At 40.0% G+C, this 16993-nt stretch overlaps 3 protein-coding genes across 3 annotated transcripts; 2 read left to right on the top strand and 1 right to left on the bottom strand.

Annotated features, from left to right (window-relative positions):
- The first annotated feature begins 620 nt into the window (after positions 1 to 620).
- On the top strand, positions 621 to 4876 carry si:ch211-214j24.10 (uncharacterized protein LOC558894 homolog). The gene is made up of 4 exons (XM_044186872.1): positions 621 to 787; positions 2665 to 3450; positions 3569 to 3601; positions 4086 to 4876. Exons 1-4 carry the CDS (start codon positions 772 to 774, stop codon positions 4133 to 4135), a joined length of 885 nt encoding a protein of 294 aa, XP_044042807.1. The 5' UTR covers positions 621 to 771; the 3' UTR covers positions 4136 to 4876.
- A 107-nt stretch (positions 4877 to 4983) lies between these two features.
- Positions 4984 to 16960, bottom strand: LOC122871579 (O-sialoglycoprotein endopeptidase). Its single transcript, XM_044186870.1, has 12 exons — positions 16804 to 16960; positions 10528 to 10647; positions 10288 to 10407; positions 9608 to 9783; positions 9280 to 9375; positions 9134 to 9183; positions 8961 to 9039; positions 8756 to 8821; positions 8247 to 8337; positions 7204 to 7279; positions 6077 to 6175; positions 4984 to 5719 (listed from the first exon to the last, which is right to left on the bottom strand). The coding sequence occupies exons 2-12, from the start codon at positions 10640 to 10642 to the stop codon at positions 5680 to 5682; spliced, it is 1008 nt and encodes a 335-aa protein (XP_044042805.1). The 5' UTR covers positions 10643 to 10647; positions 16804 to 16960; the 3' UTR covers positions 4984 to 5679.
- On the top strand, positions 10654 to 15658 carry LOC122871577. The gene is made up of 9 exons (XM_044186866.1): positions 10654 to 11623; positions 12127 to 12254; positions 12345 to 12773; positions 12861 to 13238; positions 13329 to 13757; positions 13845 to 14180; positions 14271 to 14435; positions 14520 to 14615; positions 14905 to 15658. The coding sequence occupies exons 1-9, from the start codon at positions 11621 to 11623 to the stop codon at positions 15059 to 15061; spliced, it is 2121 nt and encodes a 706-aa protein (XP_044042801.1). The 5' UTR covers positions 10654 to 11620; the 3' UTR covers positions 15062 to 15658.
- Positions 16961 to 16993: the final 33 nt, after the last annotated feature.

Raw genomic sequence — 16993 nt, 5'->3', positions numbered from 1 at the left:
AGGTTGTAGTTACAACACTACTTCAGAGCACATTGTCTCCAGCTCTACATCAGTCATGACTGCTCTGAACTTTTTATATCATCAAATTAGATTATCTATTGAGTGCGGGTGGGGAAAGTCATATAAACACAGGTTGTTAATACAGCACACTGAAGAAGGCTGACTGTGTGTGCTATCTAAAGCCCTGATAATAATTTCCAACATATTAATATTTTAGAGTTTAAAAATGGTCAAAACAGACTATATTTATTTAAATAGTAAACTAAGTTTGAATATGTTTTAAACTTAGTTCACTAAGTTACCAAGTGTCTATTTTTTTTTTTTACACACATTACATATGTCAATAAGTTGTGAACGTTCCACCAGTGATATTCTGAATGTTCCTTTTAAATAATTTGTAGAGGCCCGAGGAGGTAAAATATCTCTCATTTGAGTGTATTTATAGTGTTAACATTTTCAAAACCAATATTGGTTGTTTATAACACACCTGCCTTTTTAAAGAAAAAAATCCCTGTCACCCAGATATATCACTATCAGCACGTGGTTATCACATGGGTTATTATCATTTTAGTAAGGGTTGGGTTAAATATTAAAATTCCCTCCAAGTTTCTCACCGGACCGCTTATCTGCAGGGACTTCCTGTCCCACCCACATTTTCGTGTCACTTCCGGGTGGCCACACAAGACTCATCAAGCGAGCCGTCGTTATCAAAACGCTGTAAACAAAAGTTACTAAACGGTTTAGCTTCAACGACACATTGAACGAAAAGACATGCATATCAAAACAGGTAAGTTTGTGCTACTTTCTGACATATCTGACCGAAGTTCCCCACTTTCAGATGTGTTATTTTGTTGTCTTGCCGACGGTGTTAGCAACTGTGCTAGCTGTATCGACAGCAGCCTGCTCGCCGCTTTGAATGAGGGTTACGAAACTTTGACTTCGGCTAACATGCTAGCTAGCTGTTAATTTCATAATATGGTAAAATAAATCCGTTTCCTCGGCGACAGCTGTTGTTTTTTAGACATTGTTGAACTAGATTGACCATGCTGCAACAGTAGATACATAAAACCGTCGAGTTTAATTCTCTGCACCATGACGCTGCTAATTAAAGTTTGCTAACGCCGGCGCTGGCTCATAGCTTATGCTGTCTTGGTAGCTGCCAAAACCGCATACACGAATCATAGCATGTTGTTATATCCGAGGAGACGCTAATAAAGTAGCCAAGTTACTCTTTTAGCCAGAGACCGTAGAGTATATAACGCTACAGTCAGCTAGTTTCTCGAAATTTCTGTCACGGTGTTTGAGACGGGCTCCTTGGATTGGTAAACTACGTTACCTCACCTTATATTTTATTTTTTAAATGTGGCGCTTAGGAGCGGGCACGCTATTCAGGCCGGGTGTAATCATTTCTTAATCATATGGAGTGTTGCACCCCCTCAAGTTTTGTGACCCTACAAAGCACCTGTTGGGAGTTTCACCATTATTGCCACCGAGGAGGTATTTTCAGTTGGCATGTTCTTTTTTTTTTTTTTTTTTTTTTTTTCTAAACTCCGAGCGTTAATGGTCTGTCGTGTGCTATGTGGACAGAAAATGGCTCAACTAGAACAAAAGTAAGTTAACCTTCCCGTCAGTACTTTAACCAATCATTCTTTTTTCACGATTAGCCGTCAAGTGTGACTGACACAGATTGTTGTGTAACATTGGTGCCAGTAATGGATACATGGTGACTGTATTGAAAGCTGTGTTAGGCTGTAGCCAGCAACACTTAATGTGGTCTTCCAGTAACTAGACATTTTACTGTTTTTACTAATGTAAACAACATACAGGCTTGCAATTAACTATTTTCATTATTGATAAATCGGATTTTTTTTTTTAATTGATCATTTAGTCTATAAAATGTCAGAAAATGGTGAGAAATTCCTAAGATTGGAACTTGAAGAGTCCGAGGCGAAGTTTTCCTGTTTATTATTTTGCTCAAACAACTGTACAAAAACCCAAACATATTCAATTTACAACGATAAAGTGAAAATAAGCAAATAGTCACGTTTGACAGGCTGGGACCTAAGATTGTTTAGCATTTTTTGTTGATAAATGAGTTCATCGATTAATGGGATGGATGGATCAACATTGTTGGCAATTAATTCTGTCGACTGACTAAATTGATTTAATCAACTAATTGTTTCAGCGTTACAACAGTCCACACACTCACCGAACAATTTGGGCATACTCCATATGAGATGGTCACCAATACAGGCAGCTGTTGTTGTGCCTTAACTCAACTGGCACAATGAAGTCACATGAAAATGTGTCATCCACCCCTGAAGTTTGTTTAGATGAAACAGCCAAGGGCAAAGATCCTTTATGAATGTGAAATACCTGTTTGGACACACGATGTGTGCTCATCACTGTGTTGGTGAGGCAAGAAACTAACACAAAAACATTGTAAAATGAGAGCAGGACAGTGACTTGTGATTTTTACAGTTGAATAGGGTTTCTTAAGGCCTAGTCTAAATGTTAATGTTCTCCAGTTGTGATTGTTTCACGAGGTAGACTAATCACCAAGAACTGGAACTTGGTCTGGTATGTGTGATCCGTAGATGTGAGTATATTCAGCACGTGACAACGGCAGATAGTTGACCGACCATGTCAACACCTCTCTTTCAGGTACATGGGAAGCCAGCAATACTGTTTGTGAGTCAGATACCCTGTGTGACCCAGCAGTCCTTGTTTCAGCCACCAACTCTGAGCCGCACATTCGCAACAGACGGCTGTCTCCAGGCTCAGGCAACTGTGGAGGCGGCGGGGGTGGAGGCTGCATCTCTGGAGGTGACCGACAGCTTTCACCTGAAGGCGACCTGATCGGGCCCGGACACACACACACCTTCAGCGTCCGCAGGGAAAAAGAGCGCAAGGGCCAGCAGCACAAAGGCCGCAGCCTCCGCAGGGAAAGCCAGAAGGGGGTCAGCCGAGTAAGCGAGCGGCCACAGAAGATTAACCAAAAGGAGAGGTGGGTGGAGGACAGTCTGTCACTGCTCAAGCCCCCACCTGCCTTCCCAGTGCAGGACAGCCCCGCCAAGCTGCAGCCTGCCGTCAGCTACGCCTCCAAGGTGAAGGCGGGAGCAACAAGTGGAGCGCTGGAGGAGGACCGCCCCGCCATCGGTGTGCTGCTACAGAACCAGTGGGGTCTCAGCTTCATCAGCGAGGCGAGGCCGGTCACAGAGGGCTCCAGCACTCGCCCCGCTGCCAACGCCCTCCCTCCCCAGCCCACAGACGCTGAACAGTCAGACCTACAGCTCGAGACAGTTCTCACAGTCCAGCCTCCCGAAGAAACACCCATTCCAGTCGCTACCTTCATCACCCCCACCACACACCCGGAGGTGGACGAGAGCAACGGGAAGCTGCTGCTTAGTTGTCGCCATCTAGTGGAGGCTTTGAACTATCACAGTAGAGGTGAGGGCTATGAAGAGCTTTGAGGACAGTGCCCTGAATTTTATTTATTTATTTGTCATTTCAGTGCATTACTTCCGTAATGGTGATTCTTTTTTTTTTCTTTTCTTTTTCTCCTCAGAATGGAATGCGATCTGTAACAAACAGAAAAAAGGTAAGTTAGCTCAAAGAGTAAACCAGTCAGTGCTGTCACACCACTTCTCAGGGGGAAAACATGGGCAAGACGGAGAAAATTACCTCTGACGCAGTGGCGAAATGTGTGAAATTGGCTTCAGCTCCTCGGAAGTGTTAACATGTCATGACAGTATTTTGTAGACCACTAATTTTTATCACTCTGTGGTCTTTGAAAACGGAGTTTAGAGAGTTTAGTTTAGGTTGTTTGCGACTACTGCGTCACGTAGCTTGATGATGGTGACATTAAAAAGATGATTACACAGAAAGGCCACATCTTTAACACCATATGGGGAAAAAATGTATTTATATAAAATAAAACTGCATTTTTCCAGACAGTAAATGCAGCCAATCGGGAGTCCAAGATTGTATACAATCAGGCACTCAAATGTTATCAGCTTATTAAGAATTGGTGTGGCAGGCAAACTTCTCCCATTGACATTGTTTTCGTCTTTTTTGTTTTGCAGTTCCAAAAAAGGTTGTCTGGTACAAGGACACCCAGGAGCACCCAGCCTAGCAGTGTGAGAAACCCAAAGCATATATAAACACATACACAACACACACCTACATGCACATTAAAACATGTAAAGATGGACACATTTTTGAGTCCTGTTCACACACATACTGCACTCAGGATGATGTCTTCACGCAAAGCCACACTGAGACACTTTGGACTAACTCCTTTGAGATCTTACAGAAATGGACTTTTTTAACGCCTTACAGAAAGCCTGCCTTAATTAATCAGACCTGTTTTCATCACCTCTCATTACCATTTTTAGCTTGTATGTGTAGAGCTGGTCCTTTTTTTTGTTTTTGTTTTCTTTTAAACAATCTGAGGAGCTGTAATTTAACTTTTTTTTTTTTTTCCTTTCAAAGCTGCAATTTTAACTTTTTTTTTTGTCCTCTGAAAAGCGAGCGGTCAATCAAGCACTTTGTTAAAGAACCTGTTGTGACCAATCCCTGCGTGCAAGAAACCCTCACCAGAGTGATTTTTTTTTTCCCCCCTTCTTGATTTACAAACAGAAGAATGTCTGTCTTGTACCTGCTTGAGTTTTATTGTTAATGTATGCAGAGGACTTGTGTATCCATGTCTTCAGTTTACAGAGGGGTGTAGTCAAAGGCACAGTAGAGTTCACCCTTTACCCCTGTCAGATCTTAATGCTGAGTTCCTTTCTTTGTTTTTATTTGGATCCCTAATCAGATGAATGCTACTCATGAATTCATAGGGGATCTCACAATGTTCCGTATGTTGATTTTTTTGGAAAAAAAATTTATTGAATAAAAAAATTTACACTGGAGAAAGAGGAGGAATGTAAGTGAACAGTATTGCTTAATAAATAAAAAAAAATCAATAAACTTGACAAGTTCCATCTTAGACATTTTTATTATTTGAAGTTCAAATTTACTGCTGTACAGGTTCAAAAATCACATGTTTCTATTAATGTTTCCCTCTTTGACATTAAAATGTGCACGATAACTGACAATAAGCAATTTGTAACTGAACATAAACAGTAAATCTGTATCTTTGACACCAAATTATAGTGCCTGAGATTTTTATGGAGAAAAGATGCATTAAACAGTGTTTTAAATGTAGTACAGAAAAATGGGTATATCAAGAAACGTTTACTCATCTCTAACTCTTCATTGACCTCTGCATTCAGCTTTGTTTCTGGTGAATGGTTACTATCAGGGAACTATGGTGTGCAGGAAGTGACAAAAGTTGCTCCTTATCAACAGCGGTCCAGCAAGGCAGAGTTGAGCTCACCATTAATGACTTAACGTGCCCTCGCCACCACCCCTACTGGTCAGAAGAAACGATGTAGGGGTGTGTAGTTAACCTGAAACATTTGTGGGTAGCACAATTCTCCAAAATTTGAAAATCAAAATACCTTGAAGTTGCCTTGTAATGCAGGTGAGCAGGGAAAGAAAAAAATTGCTTCTTTTAAGCAAAGTGCTTAACTTTCCCAGAGTTGAAGTGTCTCTTCAGAAGCCAGGAGTTCTATACCACCTGTCATAGCAGACCTGCTGCAACAACATACGTAGCACCACGACGTTGCTCAGTCAGTCTCTCCATGTCACCTCCACCTCATCTGTTCTGTACCTATAACAAGGAAGCAATATATTAATTTCTCGTACATTCTGGGAGTACTTAGATCCAGGAATCACAACTTTTCTATATACCAAGAGCCCAGAAGACTTTTTGATAGTATTTCTGTATCAAGTAAAACCTATTTACCCTGGATGATTAAAGGTAATAATAAAATCTTTTAGCTGGGGGTTCCTGAATGCACCTTGGATCCAGTTTTGTGACCCAATATGCTAGATCATTAAATCACAAGCAACTAGTTTGGATTTCAAGGGTTGCCATAATTTCCCACAAGGAGACAGAGACTAGATACTGACGAATGAGAACAGGAGAATGTAAAGAGACAAAAAGAACCAGTAATGTTAAGTCTACCTTTGTGTAATCCATGAGTCTTCCAGCTCCGTCACTTGACCAGACCTAAACATCTCCCAGCCGGCTTGAGCAATCATTGCTCCGTTGTCTATGCAGAATCTGTGGCACAAAGTGAACACTGTTATCTGGACTGAACCTGGAACAGATTGTTCTTGGTCGACTGAAATCCCAGACTGTTTGAGGAACTCCGCAGTGAGGGCGTGTGATGAAGAGAAAAGATGAGTTTGCTCTTTCCACTGATTCATACACGGGTTTGATATGGGCATTTTTCTATTGAGGCTTCTCATAGAAGATATGTTGCCCTGAGTATTAACGTTTTTTTAAAAGACCATTCCAGTGTTTTTTGCGCGTTCGGCCCATTTACTACCAATTACACTTTACATTACTGCTAACCCTTTTACAAATGCCATATTTTCCACTGTACTTAAAGGACCAGTGTGTAGGATTTAGTGGCATCTAGCGGTAGATAAAAAGGGCTTATTCTAAGGTAACGAAAACACGATTCTTATTTTCAGGTGATTTCCACACCTGTGGTGTTAAAAAGTGTTGTCTGATTTCTTTTTTTTTTTTGCATGTTTGTCACACTTAAATGTTTCAGATCATCAAACAAATTTAAATATTAGTCAAAGATAACACAAGTAAACACAAAATGCAGTTTTTAAATGAAGGTTGTTATTATAAAGGGAAAACAAAATCCACAGCGCTGTAAAAGACTCAGTGCAAGTTATCGCAAACGCTTGTTTGCAGTTGTTGCTGCTAAGGGTGGCCCAACCAGTTATTAGGTTTAGGGGGCAATCACTTTTTCACACAGGGCTATATAGATTTGAATTTTGTTTTCCCTTAATAATAACAACCTTCATTTAAAAACTGCATTTTGTATTTACTTGTGTTATCTTTGACTAATATTTAAATTTGTTTGATGATCTGAAACATTTAAGTGCGACAAACATGCAAAAAAAAAAAAATCAGGAAGGGGGCAAACACTTTTTCACACCACTGTATGTACACAAAGATGAGAGCTGTTTCAGTTAGGGGACCGCCAACCTATTGTTAATAGGCGTGAATGTGAAGCAGAGTCCATTATAATTTTAATGTAAATGAAAGTGAGTGTGGACCGACTGCTTTACCGTTCATCTGTGGCAAACAGCTTGGCTCCTCTCTCCTTGCACATCACCCCCATCATCTCCTGCAGACGCAGGTTACCTGCAGAGGACACAACAGGTCACATTCTCGACAGGCTGAGTGGAAAATCATACAAGGACAGGTCAAATCTGATGAATAAATGAATGTGAAGGCTTTAAATGGGACTTGATGGCTTATTTTAATTATGATAGGATTAACCTTTAGAGCATAGTTAAACTTTACATTCACATTTCAGGCGCCTCAGGCATTCCTGAGCATCTTACAGTGAAGTCCATTTACAAACAAGCAGTAGTTAGGAATAGCAGTTCATTGTGACTGATGCTTTTCAGTCCCATGACCTTACAATAATCATGAAAGAGAAAAATATGTATGAAGCTAAGGAAAATAAGATAAGAACAGTTCAGGTTAATGGGAATATTTCATTTAATCAAAAGTAAAATATAATAAATATTAGAAATAATTTATACTTAATTTTATGTGATGCCATAAAATGATCTAATATAAACTCTTGGACACTTTCTTTGGTTTTCCACTTACAAAGACGGGAGGAATCTCTTGTGTTGTTGCTACTCTAACTTAACAGCATCTTGGTTATCAAATCCAGGAATGACTTGTTCTTGTGAGAAGTCATTTTTCCCATGTGTCTTTTACAGAACAAAAATGGGTAACCCTTTAAATGGAAAAACAACCTTTAGACTTACACTGAGATTTCAATGCATTTCACAACTGTAGAAATAGTGTACACATCTCTCTGACTCCTTTATTGTAATTTGTCCCTGTTTGACTGGAGAACTTGCAAAATGGCAGCTCTAGAAAGAAAACCTCACTCTCACACTTCAGGACATTTCCTGTTGATATTTTAGGTTACTGTGACATTGTAACTCTAGCTACTGAAAATATCTGGACACATGGGCACTGGATGATGAAAAATACACCAACCAACATGACCCAGAAGCACAATCATTGGCAGGGTTAAAATCTTTTAGATTGGATTTTTCCTGTAAGCATCCATTTCTGATGTACTTACAGCCAACGCCCCCAACGATGAGGACCTCTCGGGAGCCGCAGTGAGCCATAGCCCTCTCTGTGATCTCCACCAGCATGGAGAACACGGTCTCCTGCAGGGAGGGAGGCGTTAGTGCTGGGCAATACTGACAATTTATCTGCAACTATTCTGATAATCTAAAGTGGCAGCTTGTTATACATGATGGTAAAATAATTGGCAGATTAATGGATAATGAAAATAATCATTAGTTGCAGCTCTAATCATGATGTTTTAGACCAAATATCTCAAGATCAAAACAAAACAAGCATTCCAGACATGCTCATCTTAACATCAAGTTGTTTGTGCTCCTATGGAGTTTGAATTAAACTTTATCCAAAAATAGCCATGTAGTAATATAGTTTGTTTTTACAGATCTCAGCAGGAATCAAAGCCTTTAAACTTAAAAATGGCTTCTACAAATGGTTCTGAAGAGCTTTTTTGTAGAGCAGCACTATAGTAACAGACTAACTGGTAGTGCAGATTCTGAGTACCTGCAGGGAGAAACACAGGTCCTCTGCTGCACACTGACCAGAGCTCAGCATCTTATGAGAAGCTTCCTATGGAAGAAAAAAAGAAAAGAGCTGTTAGGATCATGAACCAAAAGAATAGTGAAGTAGTAGACATCAAATTGTAGCCTTGAGTGTCAGTTTCAGTTTGATTTGCCTAATTAACATCTACACCATGTAAAAAGATCACCTCAATGTAGGATAAAATCCCAGAAAATGAGACGTCCATTCCTTTTACTGTATATGGCAGCTCCACATACTGACTCCCTCTAACAGCATGGACAAGAAGCAAAGTTAAGTCATGTCAAAATATTAGTATTGTAAATCAACCAGAAAGCACGCTGTTTAGTGGCTCTCACTCACTTTTTGGCCATCTGCTCTATGTTGTAGCCTGGACTGGGGTCATTGGAAATCTGAGTGGAGAAACAGTTCCACACAAAGTATAACACATCTATCACATACAGTAAAAGGCAAATAGTTGCTATAATGAGGACCATAATGGCACACACCTTTATAACTCTAGCGAACCTGTCCAAACAGTTGCCAACTGCGATGTCGATGGTCTCCCCAAATATTCTGTACCGCTGCTCAGAGTATGCAATAACCTGTAAAGGAAGACATGGACAAAAGTCTAATTACATTTGTAGCTAATAAACTTATAACTCAGTGTACGTTACAGCTCTGCCAACACTGTTTAATTGACAGATGATCATCAGTGAGTGCAGTGCAGAAGCTCTGTGCCAAAGAAAAACAAAGAACCACCAAACCCCTAAACACTAAGAATCATGCGGACTTGTCGTTTTTCCTCAGGAATGAGGCCCACATACAGAAACCAACCTGTGTGTTCCCTCCACTAACATAAAGCACAGTGGGGTTGTTGGCTTTTGTGATGAGTCGGCCCATCTCAATGTGTCCAATGCAGTGGTTGACACCGAGGAGCGGCTTCCCCCAAAGCTGTGCGACTGTGCGAGCCACTAGAGCCACGGTCACCAAGGGGGCACCCATACCAGGACCTGAAAGAGAAGAAGAAAAACAAGAGAGAAGGACTGTTTGTCACGTTGGAGTGATAAAAGCGATTAGATCCTTGTTTGAAAGAGAACATCACATCAGTCTATTAATTTGATTGTTGCCTTTTAGGCGCTGATGAACGATTACTACGCTGCATCTGTATCAATTAAACTTCCACTTTGAAAATGTCACACAAAATATTGGTAGCTTTGTTGTTCCAAAATTATTACCATTTTAAAAACCAATGTAACTTTAAAAAAATTTCTGGTCAAGATCTGAAGGGTTTCAAAGACATGCGAGGTTGAATTTGAATAAAGTGTACAGTATAATATGATGCACAAGATATCTAGAATTGTGAGTTTGATGTAATTGTGCAGGGGTTAATGAATGCGGTCTTGGATTTTAACATTCTAGTCAATGGTTTTAACTAACTGAAGTCAATTTAGAAACTTACGTGGGAGGTCAAATACTGGGAATATTTGGGGTGAAGACCCAGCATCTTATGTTACCTTTGGTGTATGCCACACAGTCGATGTCTGCAGGCTTCAGCCCTGCTTGCTCCAGCGCCTCCTTGAGGACAGTCAGTATGACAGCACGGTGGTGCCTGGCGGTGTCACTCGGCATGAACCCTGATGGGTAAAACAACATGTTCTCAACTTAACATGCAAGAGATTGTTCGACTTTGACATATCACCAGTGAAGTGAAGGTGACTTAAGGTGATTAATCCTTTAGCAGAAATGTGACTTGCCTTGACCAGGTGGGGTAATGTAGGTCCGTCTAGGGTTGGAAAGCACTTCACCATCCCTGATGATTCCTATGCCAATCTTATTGGCACTGCCCTCAAATCCAATTACTATAGTCATGGCAGCTAAAAAACAATTTTTAGGAAAGAGGAAAGCAATATGCAGTGAAGACTAATGCATTCTGTCTTTGCATGGAAGGCAAGAAGCTTATTTTTACAGGCATACAGTATCAGTTTTAAAGCATATTTCCCTTCAATTACTTCATTTTTCTTGGAAGCCCATTTGCGCCAAAAAAAAAAAGAACCACAAAAAGTTAGGCATGATAAAAAATAACAATACTCAAAATTCTAACATACCAAGTCAAAATTATGAGAAATTAAAGGGGTACTGGACTGACTTAAAACATAAATATTAGTCATTGCCAGCTCCACTGGTCCAGTCAACACAGGTGGCAGCAACGTGACAAAAAGGAGCAGTCAGCAGCAAGATGGCATGGTAGGCTAAACTGTGGGCTGTTTCCACTTTTTATATGTACTGTTGCATATTCTCTCAGCTTTACTGGGAGGTACAACTGTTGGTCATTAGTATAAGAATATAAAGAGATGCTATAGTGAAAAATGTAAATAATTAACTGTTTTAGCAGCAACTGTTTTGTTTTTGTTTTATTTTTTCTTATTTGACATTTCTGATGAGGAAAATTCCTGTTTAAACACTTTAAAGAGTGTTTATTTGATATGAAGTGAAATCATGTTCAAGTATGTTCAATAACGACAAATAACTTGTGTCTCTGAAGGTTGTATATAGATGTAAGTTTGTGTTGATATGATAATACACCTTTAATTATTATTTTATGAGTCATAGAGCTCAAGTCAGCCCATTGTTTGGAAGGTTCCATCCATCATAATGACACCTTTATGGTTCTGGAATAAAACTCAACAGGATTCTACATTTGAGAACATATGAGCTCTGTAGATCATTTCAATTATCTTCACACTTTGAGTGCAGACGCAAAGAGACATCCAGTGTTCAACTGTTTACATTTTCAACAAAATATTTTTTACTACAAGCTTCAGCACCTCGCAGAGGCCAAGTGACGGCATGGTAAGTTGATTAAATGTGTTGATTTATTCTAGCACAAACTTTTCTCAAAAGGTAAAAGTAATTAGAAACTGCTGCTTACAATGTAAATATGTAGCTATCTAAATGCTTAGGTTCTTTTAGGTACTGCCATCTAATCTAGAGCCCACTGACCTATTAATCTAAGCAGGAAAACAAATAAACAGACACACAAGTAATTAGTTGCTTCCCATCAGCCATTTCTACATGCTGACAAATAATGTACAAAGTTGCTTGACAGGCAGGATGTGATTAGGAATTTAAATTAAGAAAGATAACACTTTAGTTGAAATCAGTAGGAGTAACATTTCTATAAATTACTATTTTTACCATGTTTATTAATAGTACACAGAAGTGCTTTGATTATTCTTTGATTAAACTAAATAACACTTAAATCATATAAGTGTTATTTAGGTGTACATATCTTGTTTCTGGCAGTTAAAAACAACAGATGGTCTAAACATGTATCCAATTATTTGCTCATTTAGTATTACATAGGTGACGAGGAGGCCATGGCCAGACTAACAATTAGTGAGAAAACACGACCACTTGACTGGCCAAAACAAAGACCTTATAAAAGGAAATGGGAAGCTGTTAATCCAGCTGGTATTAGAGGGTAAGTGTTAGATCACTTCTCTGTACTGATGATTTACTGTTGGCGTTAAGATTCTGAAGATTAAAACAACTTTTCATCGTTATGCAAAAGGCCAGTCAGCTTCGGTCCAGACAGAAAAATGAGAAAAGTGGACCTAAGTGGAGAGCAGCCAAACCAAGTCGTTCTGTCTGTGACAGACAGAAATACACCTGAGGCCAAAGAGAAGGAGGCTCCCTGTGTGAGGAGCTTTAGTACTGGTCGCTCTAGGGCCGTTGGGGAATCCGTCAGAGTCCAGCAGACTTTGCCGCTGAGGATTCCACCGGAGGCCCAAGAGAAGATGGATATCCCTATGAGGAGTCCCAGTCCCGCCAAATGCTCCAAGGGCACCGGCGGGGAGTCCACCAGAGTCAAGCAGACTCTAATAAAAGATGCCAGACTCTGGTGGACCACAGTTGTGGAGGCTCAAAGAAAGCCGAAGGCACAACAAAGACCTTCCTATAAAAGGAAATTGGAGGCTGTTAATCCAGCTGGTATTAGAAGGTAAGTGTTATATCACTTCTCTGTACTGATAATTTACTGTTGGCGTTAAGATTCTGGAGATTCAAACAACTTCTCATCGTTATGCAGTAGTCCAGACAGCCTCCGTCCAGACAAAAAGATAAGAGTGGATACACCTGAGGCCAAAGAGAAGGAGGCTCCCTGTGTGAGGAGCTTTAGTACTGGTCGCTCTAGGGCCGTTGGGGAATCCGTCAGAGTCCAGCAGACGTTGCCGCTGAGGATTCCACTGGAGGCCCAAGAGAAGATGGATATCCCTATGAGGAGTCCCAGTCCCGCCAAATGCTCCAAGGGCACCGGCGGGGAGTCCACCAGAGTTAAGCTGACTCTAATAAAAGATGCCAGACTCTGGTGGACCACAGTTGTGGAGGCTCAAAGAAAGTCGAAGGCCCAACAAAGACCTTCCTATAAAAGGAAATTGGAGGCTGTTAATCCAGCTGGTATTAGAAGGTAAGTGTTATATCACTTCTCTGTACTGATGATTTACTGTTGGCGTTAAGATTCTGGAGATTCAAACAACTTCTCATCGTTATGCAAAAGGCCAGTCAGCGTCGGCCCAGACAGAAAAAGGAGAAGAGTGGACCTAAGTGGAGAGCAGCCAAACCGAGTCGTTCTGTCTGTGACAGACAGAAATACACCTGAGGCCAAAGAGAAGGAGGCTCCCTGTGTGAGGAGCTTTAGTACTGGTCGCTCCAGGGCCGTTGGGGAATCCGTCAGAGTCCAGCAGACGTTGCCGCTGAGGATTCCACTGGAGGCCCAAGAGAAGATGGATATCCCTATGAGGAGTCCCAGTCCCGCCAAATGCTCCAAGGGCACCGGCGGGGAGTCCACCAGAGTCAAGCAGACTCTAATAAAAGATGCCAGACTCTGGTGGACCACAGTTGTGGAGGCTCAAAGAAAGCCGAAGGCACAACAAAGACCTTCCTATAAAAGGACATTGGAGGCTGTTAATCCAGCTGGTATTAGAAGGTAAGTGTTATATCACTTCTCTGTACTGATGATTTACTGTTGGCGTTAAGATTCTGGAGATTCAAACAACTTTTCATCGTTATGCAGTAGGCCAGACAGACTCTGTCCATACAAAAAGATAAGAGTGAATACACCTGAGGCCAAAGAGAAGGAGGCTCCCTGTGTGAGGAGCTTTAGTACTGGTCGCTCCAGGGCTGTGGGGGAATCTGTCAGAGTCCAGCAGACGTTGCCACTGAGGATTTCACCGGAGGCCCAAGAGAAGATGGATATCCCTATGAGGAGTCCCAGTCCCACCAAATGCTCCAAGGGCACCGGTGGAAAGCCCACAAGAGTCAAGCGGAATCTGATAGAAGGCTTGGAAGCCCAACAAAGACCTCTGAATAAAAGGAAATGGAAGGCTGTTAATCCGGCCAACATCAGAAGGTAAGTGTTATATCACTTCTTTGTACTGATGATTTACTGTTTGCATTAAGATTCTGGAGATTAAAACAACTTTTCATCTTTATGCAAAAGCCCAGACAGCCTCCATCTAGACAGAAAGAGAAGAGTGGACCTAAGTGGAGAGCAGACAAACAGAGACGACAAATCTTTGGTTGTCATCCCACAACGAAAAAACAGAGCAGGAAGAAGAAACAGGAGAGGCAAAGGAAATCCTACACAGGGTGCAGAGGAATGCCGGTAGGTTCTCTTGGGTTCAATTTTTTAAAAATAATTTGTCTTTATTACAGGGATTAGAGTTTAAACAATCTATTATCTGTGCAGACACCCAGAATACCCTGTTCATGACGTGAAAAAGACCTGGAGAGGAAGGAGAACAAATGAGAAGTGTGAACTACTGTCTCCTACTGAGAGACGCAGGTACGTTATTTTATAGCAGCACACAAACACTTGAGATTCATTTGTTTTTGCAGTTTGCCACAAAATGTCTTTAGAACTGGTCCACAATACATTTTTAAGCGTGATGGCTCTGCCATTATCAGGAAGTTTCAACTTAACACTTTGATGTTTGTTACATGAAATGGAATCTGGAATGTTTTCATTCTCAGGTTTGGTTTTGATTTTCAAGCTGTGTGACTCAGGAACTTGTCCTTTGAGTGTTGTTGCTTTATAGTTTATTGAATTTGTAGAATAAATTCTCCTTATACAGGTCATTCTTTGACAAAAGGGGAAAAACTGGACGAAAAATGGACAGCACGCCAGCTTGCCGTCGCTTCAGACCCTCTCACCAAAGAGAGCAAAATGGACTGCATTTCAGAAGATGGATAAACCCACATAACATGCATGTCACTGTTCAGTCTTCATGAGATAATTAAATGAATGAAATAAATGTCATTTGTTGATATTCCCTTAACTAATGTGTCTCACTATTCATTGGTGTCTCTGCTCATTTACAGTTTCTAATGTGTCCACCTTTTAAAGACACTTCTATTTAATTTAAAATATACCTCTTTGTAATTTAAAGATATGCAGAAAATGAACCATACAAAAAAAAATGTATTGGCCAGACTAGAGCATAACGCAGGGTTCAGACAGGAGGCGGAAGCACCCCAATATATCAACTCTCACGCAAGCAGTAGCCTGGCTTTTCACACCAGACGTGCATTTCTACGGGGGGAATCAAAACTCCAGGAGTGGGGAGAGGGGCAGGAAAATCAAAAGGGTTGGCAAGCTTTGGATGCATAGTATGAAAGATATGGGCATTTACCAGGCAGGATAGGTCAAATGAAAGAAGGCTACTGAGATGCATTAAAGGAAATGCAGGATCAAGTGTTTTTGAGGCTTGACTTCAGAATCAGAATCAGAAATACTTTATTGATCCCCGAAGGGAAACTCTTTGTTACAGCAGCTCGCCTTTACGTCAGTGCACACAGGAGAAAGTACTAGCAAAAAATATAATACAATACACTATAAAACAGGTCAGAAAATAAATTAAGTACCAGGTGGGTATAAGTATAAGATAAAATAAGTGTGAAGTAGTAAGTGGGTTTACCAGTTGATGATGATAATACAGTATAATAATATAATGTAATAATATAAGTAATAAGTAGTGGTGCACGTACTGTCGAGTTAAGTGTAGCTTATTGAGATAATTAAGATATTGCACAGCAGTAATGGAGGTATATAATATCAATATCAATAAATAGGAAAAACTAACATGGGAAAACTAAATATTACAGGGGAGTAGTACACAGAATATTGCACAATTATTCAAGTATGGCAGAGATGTAATGCTTAATGTCCAGTTTAGTGACCTAGGGTCATAGAGACTAACACTTATACTTGAGACTAAAAGTCAGAATATCTCAAGCTCTCAAGGTCTTTTTTATATCTGTTTCTTGTAAGTCCCCTAATTCTGTAGAAGTGCATTATTAAATCGCTGGAGTGTATCGGTATGTCAAAATATTGACATAGACAAATTATGAAATGCTATGTTAAAATTTCAATTCTCATAATTTTCAACTTTCTAAGTCAATGTTTTTTAACTTACTGTGCCAACATTTCCTATTTGCCACAAAGTCAAAATTTTAACTTATATTAATTAATGACTTTAATCTAGTATCACTTAATTCTTATTTACCAAGACTATTTATATTTTAATCATAACTCCTCTTTTTTTTCCTGGCTGAAATGGGCTTCCACAGCAGAGCGAGACCAACCTTACAATTTGATTTTCCCAAAGAAAGAGCTTTTTGGTTAATTATTTAAGTTTATCCTAACTGGGTATTTATATTTTGTAAGGTTTCGGTGATAAGCATGCGGACATTTAACTGTCAAAATTCAAATTTTAAACCGTACTTTTAAATTTAAAACAGATGGAAAATGCGACATGTAAGGAGATACTAAATTAGACTATACAGTAGCCCTCCCGATACATAATTAACCTACATAATGCCACATTATATTTAACATACATACATACATACATACTGTTCATATTTAGAAAAATCAAAATAAAGCATCCTGTATAGCTGCTATGCTAGCAGTGACAGCATACTGTCGTCGTAAAACTAGCTTAACGCTGCATTGAATAACAAAATGGGTATACCTAGCTTTTCACTTTCGTTCGGTAGTTCACATTAATCCAAATTCGTGACAGTTCAACTTTTAAACTAATGATTTTACTGCCTCGACTAACTTTTGCAACTCAACTACTCCATATAAAGCTCGGGGGTCCCAAACACTGACAGCTGTAGAGATGGCCTCACCAAAAAGCTTTGTCTAAATAATGTTTTACT

This window comes from Siniperca chuatsi, linkage group LG23 (genome assembly GCF_020085105.1).
Source record: "Siniperca chuatsi isolate FFG_IHB_CAS linkage group LG23, ASM2008510v1, whole genome shotgun sequence".
Lineage (NCBI taxonomy): Eukaryota > Metazoa > Chordata > Actinopteri > Centrarchiformes > Sinipercidae > Siniperca > Siniperca chuatsi.
The sequence above is the reverse complement of the archived record's forward strand: the minus strand, read 5'-3'. Positions and strand labels throughout refer to the sequence as shown.

What these genes read in the sequence shown, in the direction of transcription:
- si:ch211-214j24.10 (XM_044186872.1), top strand. An exon ending in TTTGAACTATCACAGTAGAG is followed by an intron (nt 3,451 to 3,568) that starts GTGAGGGCTATG and finishes TTTTCTCCTCAG; the next exon opens with AATGGAATGCGATCTGTAAC. An exon ending in CTGTAACAAACAGAAAAAAG is followed by an intron (nt 3,602 to 4,085) that starts GTAAGTTAGCTC and finishes TTTGTTTTGCAG; the next exon opens with TTCCAAAAAAGGTTGTCTGG.
- LOC122871579 (XM_044186870.1), bottom strand. Translation starts at nt 10,642, where the DNA reads ATGACTATAGTAATTGGATTTGAGGGCAGTGCCAATAAGATTGGCATA. An exon ending in CATCGTTGGGGGCGTTGGCT is followed by an intron (nt 7,280 to 8,246) that starts GTAAGTACATCA and finishes TGTCCTCTGCAG; the next exon opens with GTAACCTGCGTCTGCAGGAG. An exon ending in GACTCATGGATTACACAAAG is followed by an intron (nt 5,720 to 6,076) that starts GTAGACTTAACA and finishes TCCTTGTTATAG; the next exon opens with GTACAGAACAGATGAGGTGG.
- LOC122871577 (XM_044186866.1), top strand. An exon ending in AATCCAGCTGGTATTAGAAG is followed by an intron (nt 13,758 to 13,844) that starts GTAAGTGTTATA and finishes ATCGTTATGCAG; the next exon opens with TAGGCCAGACAGACTCTGTC. An exon ending in TCTCCTACTGAGAGACGCAG is followed by an intron (nt 14,616 to 14,904) that starts GTACGTTATTTT and finishes CTCCTTATACAG; the next exon opens with GTCATTCTTTGACAAAAGGG.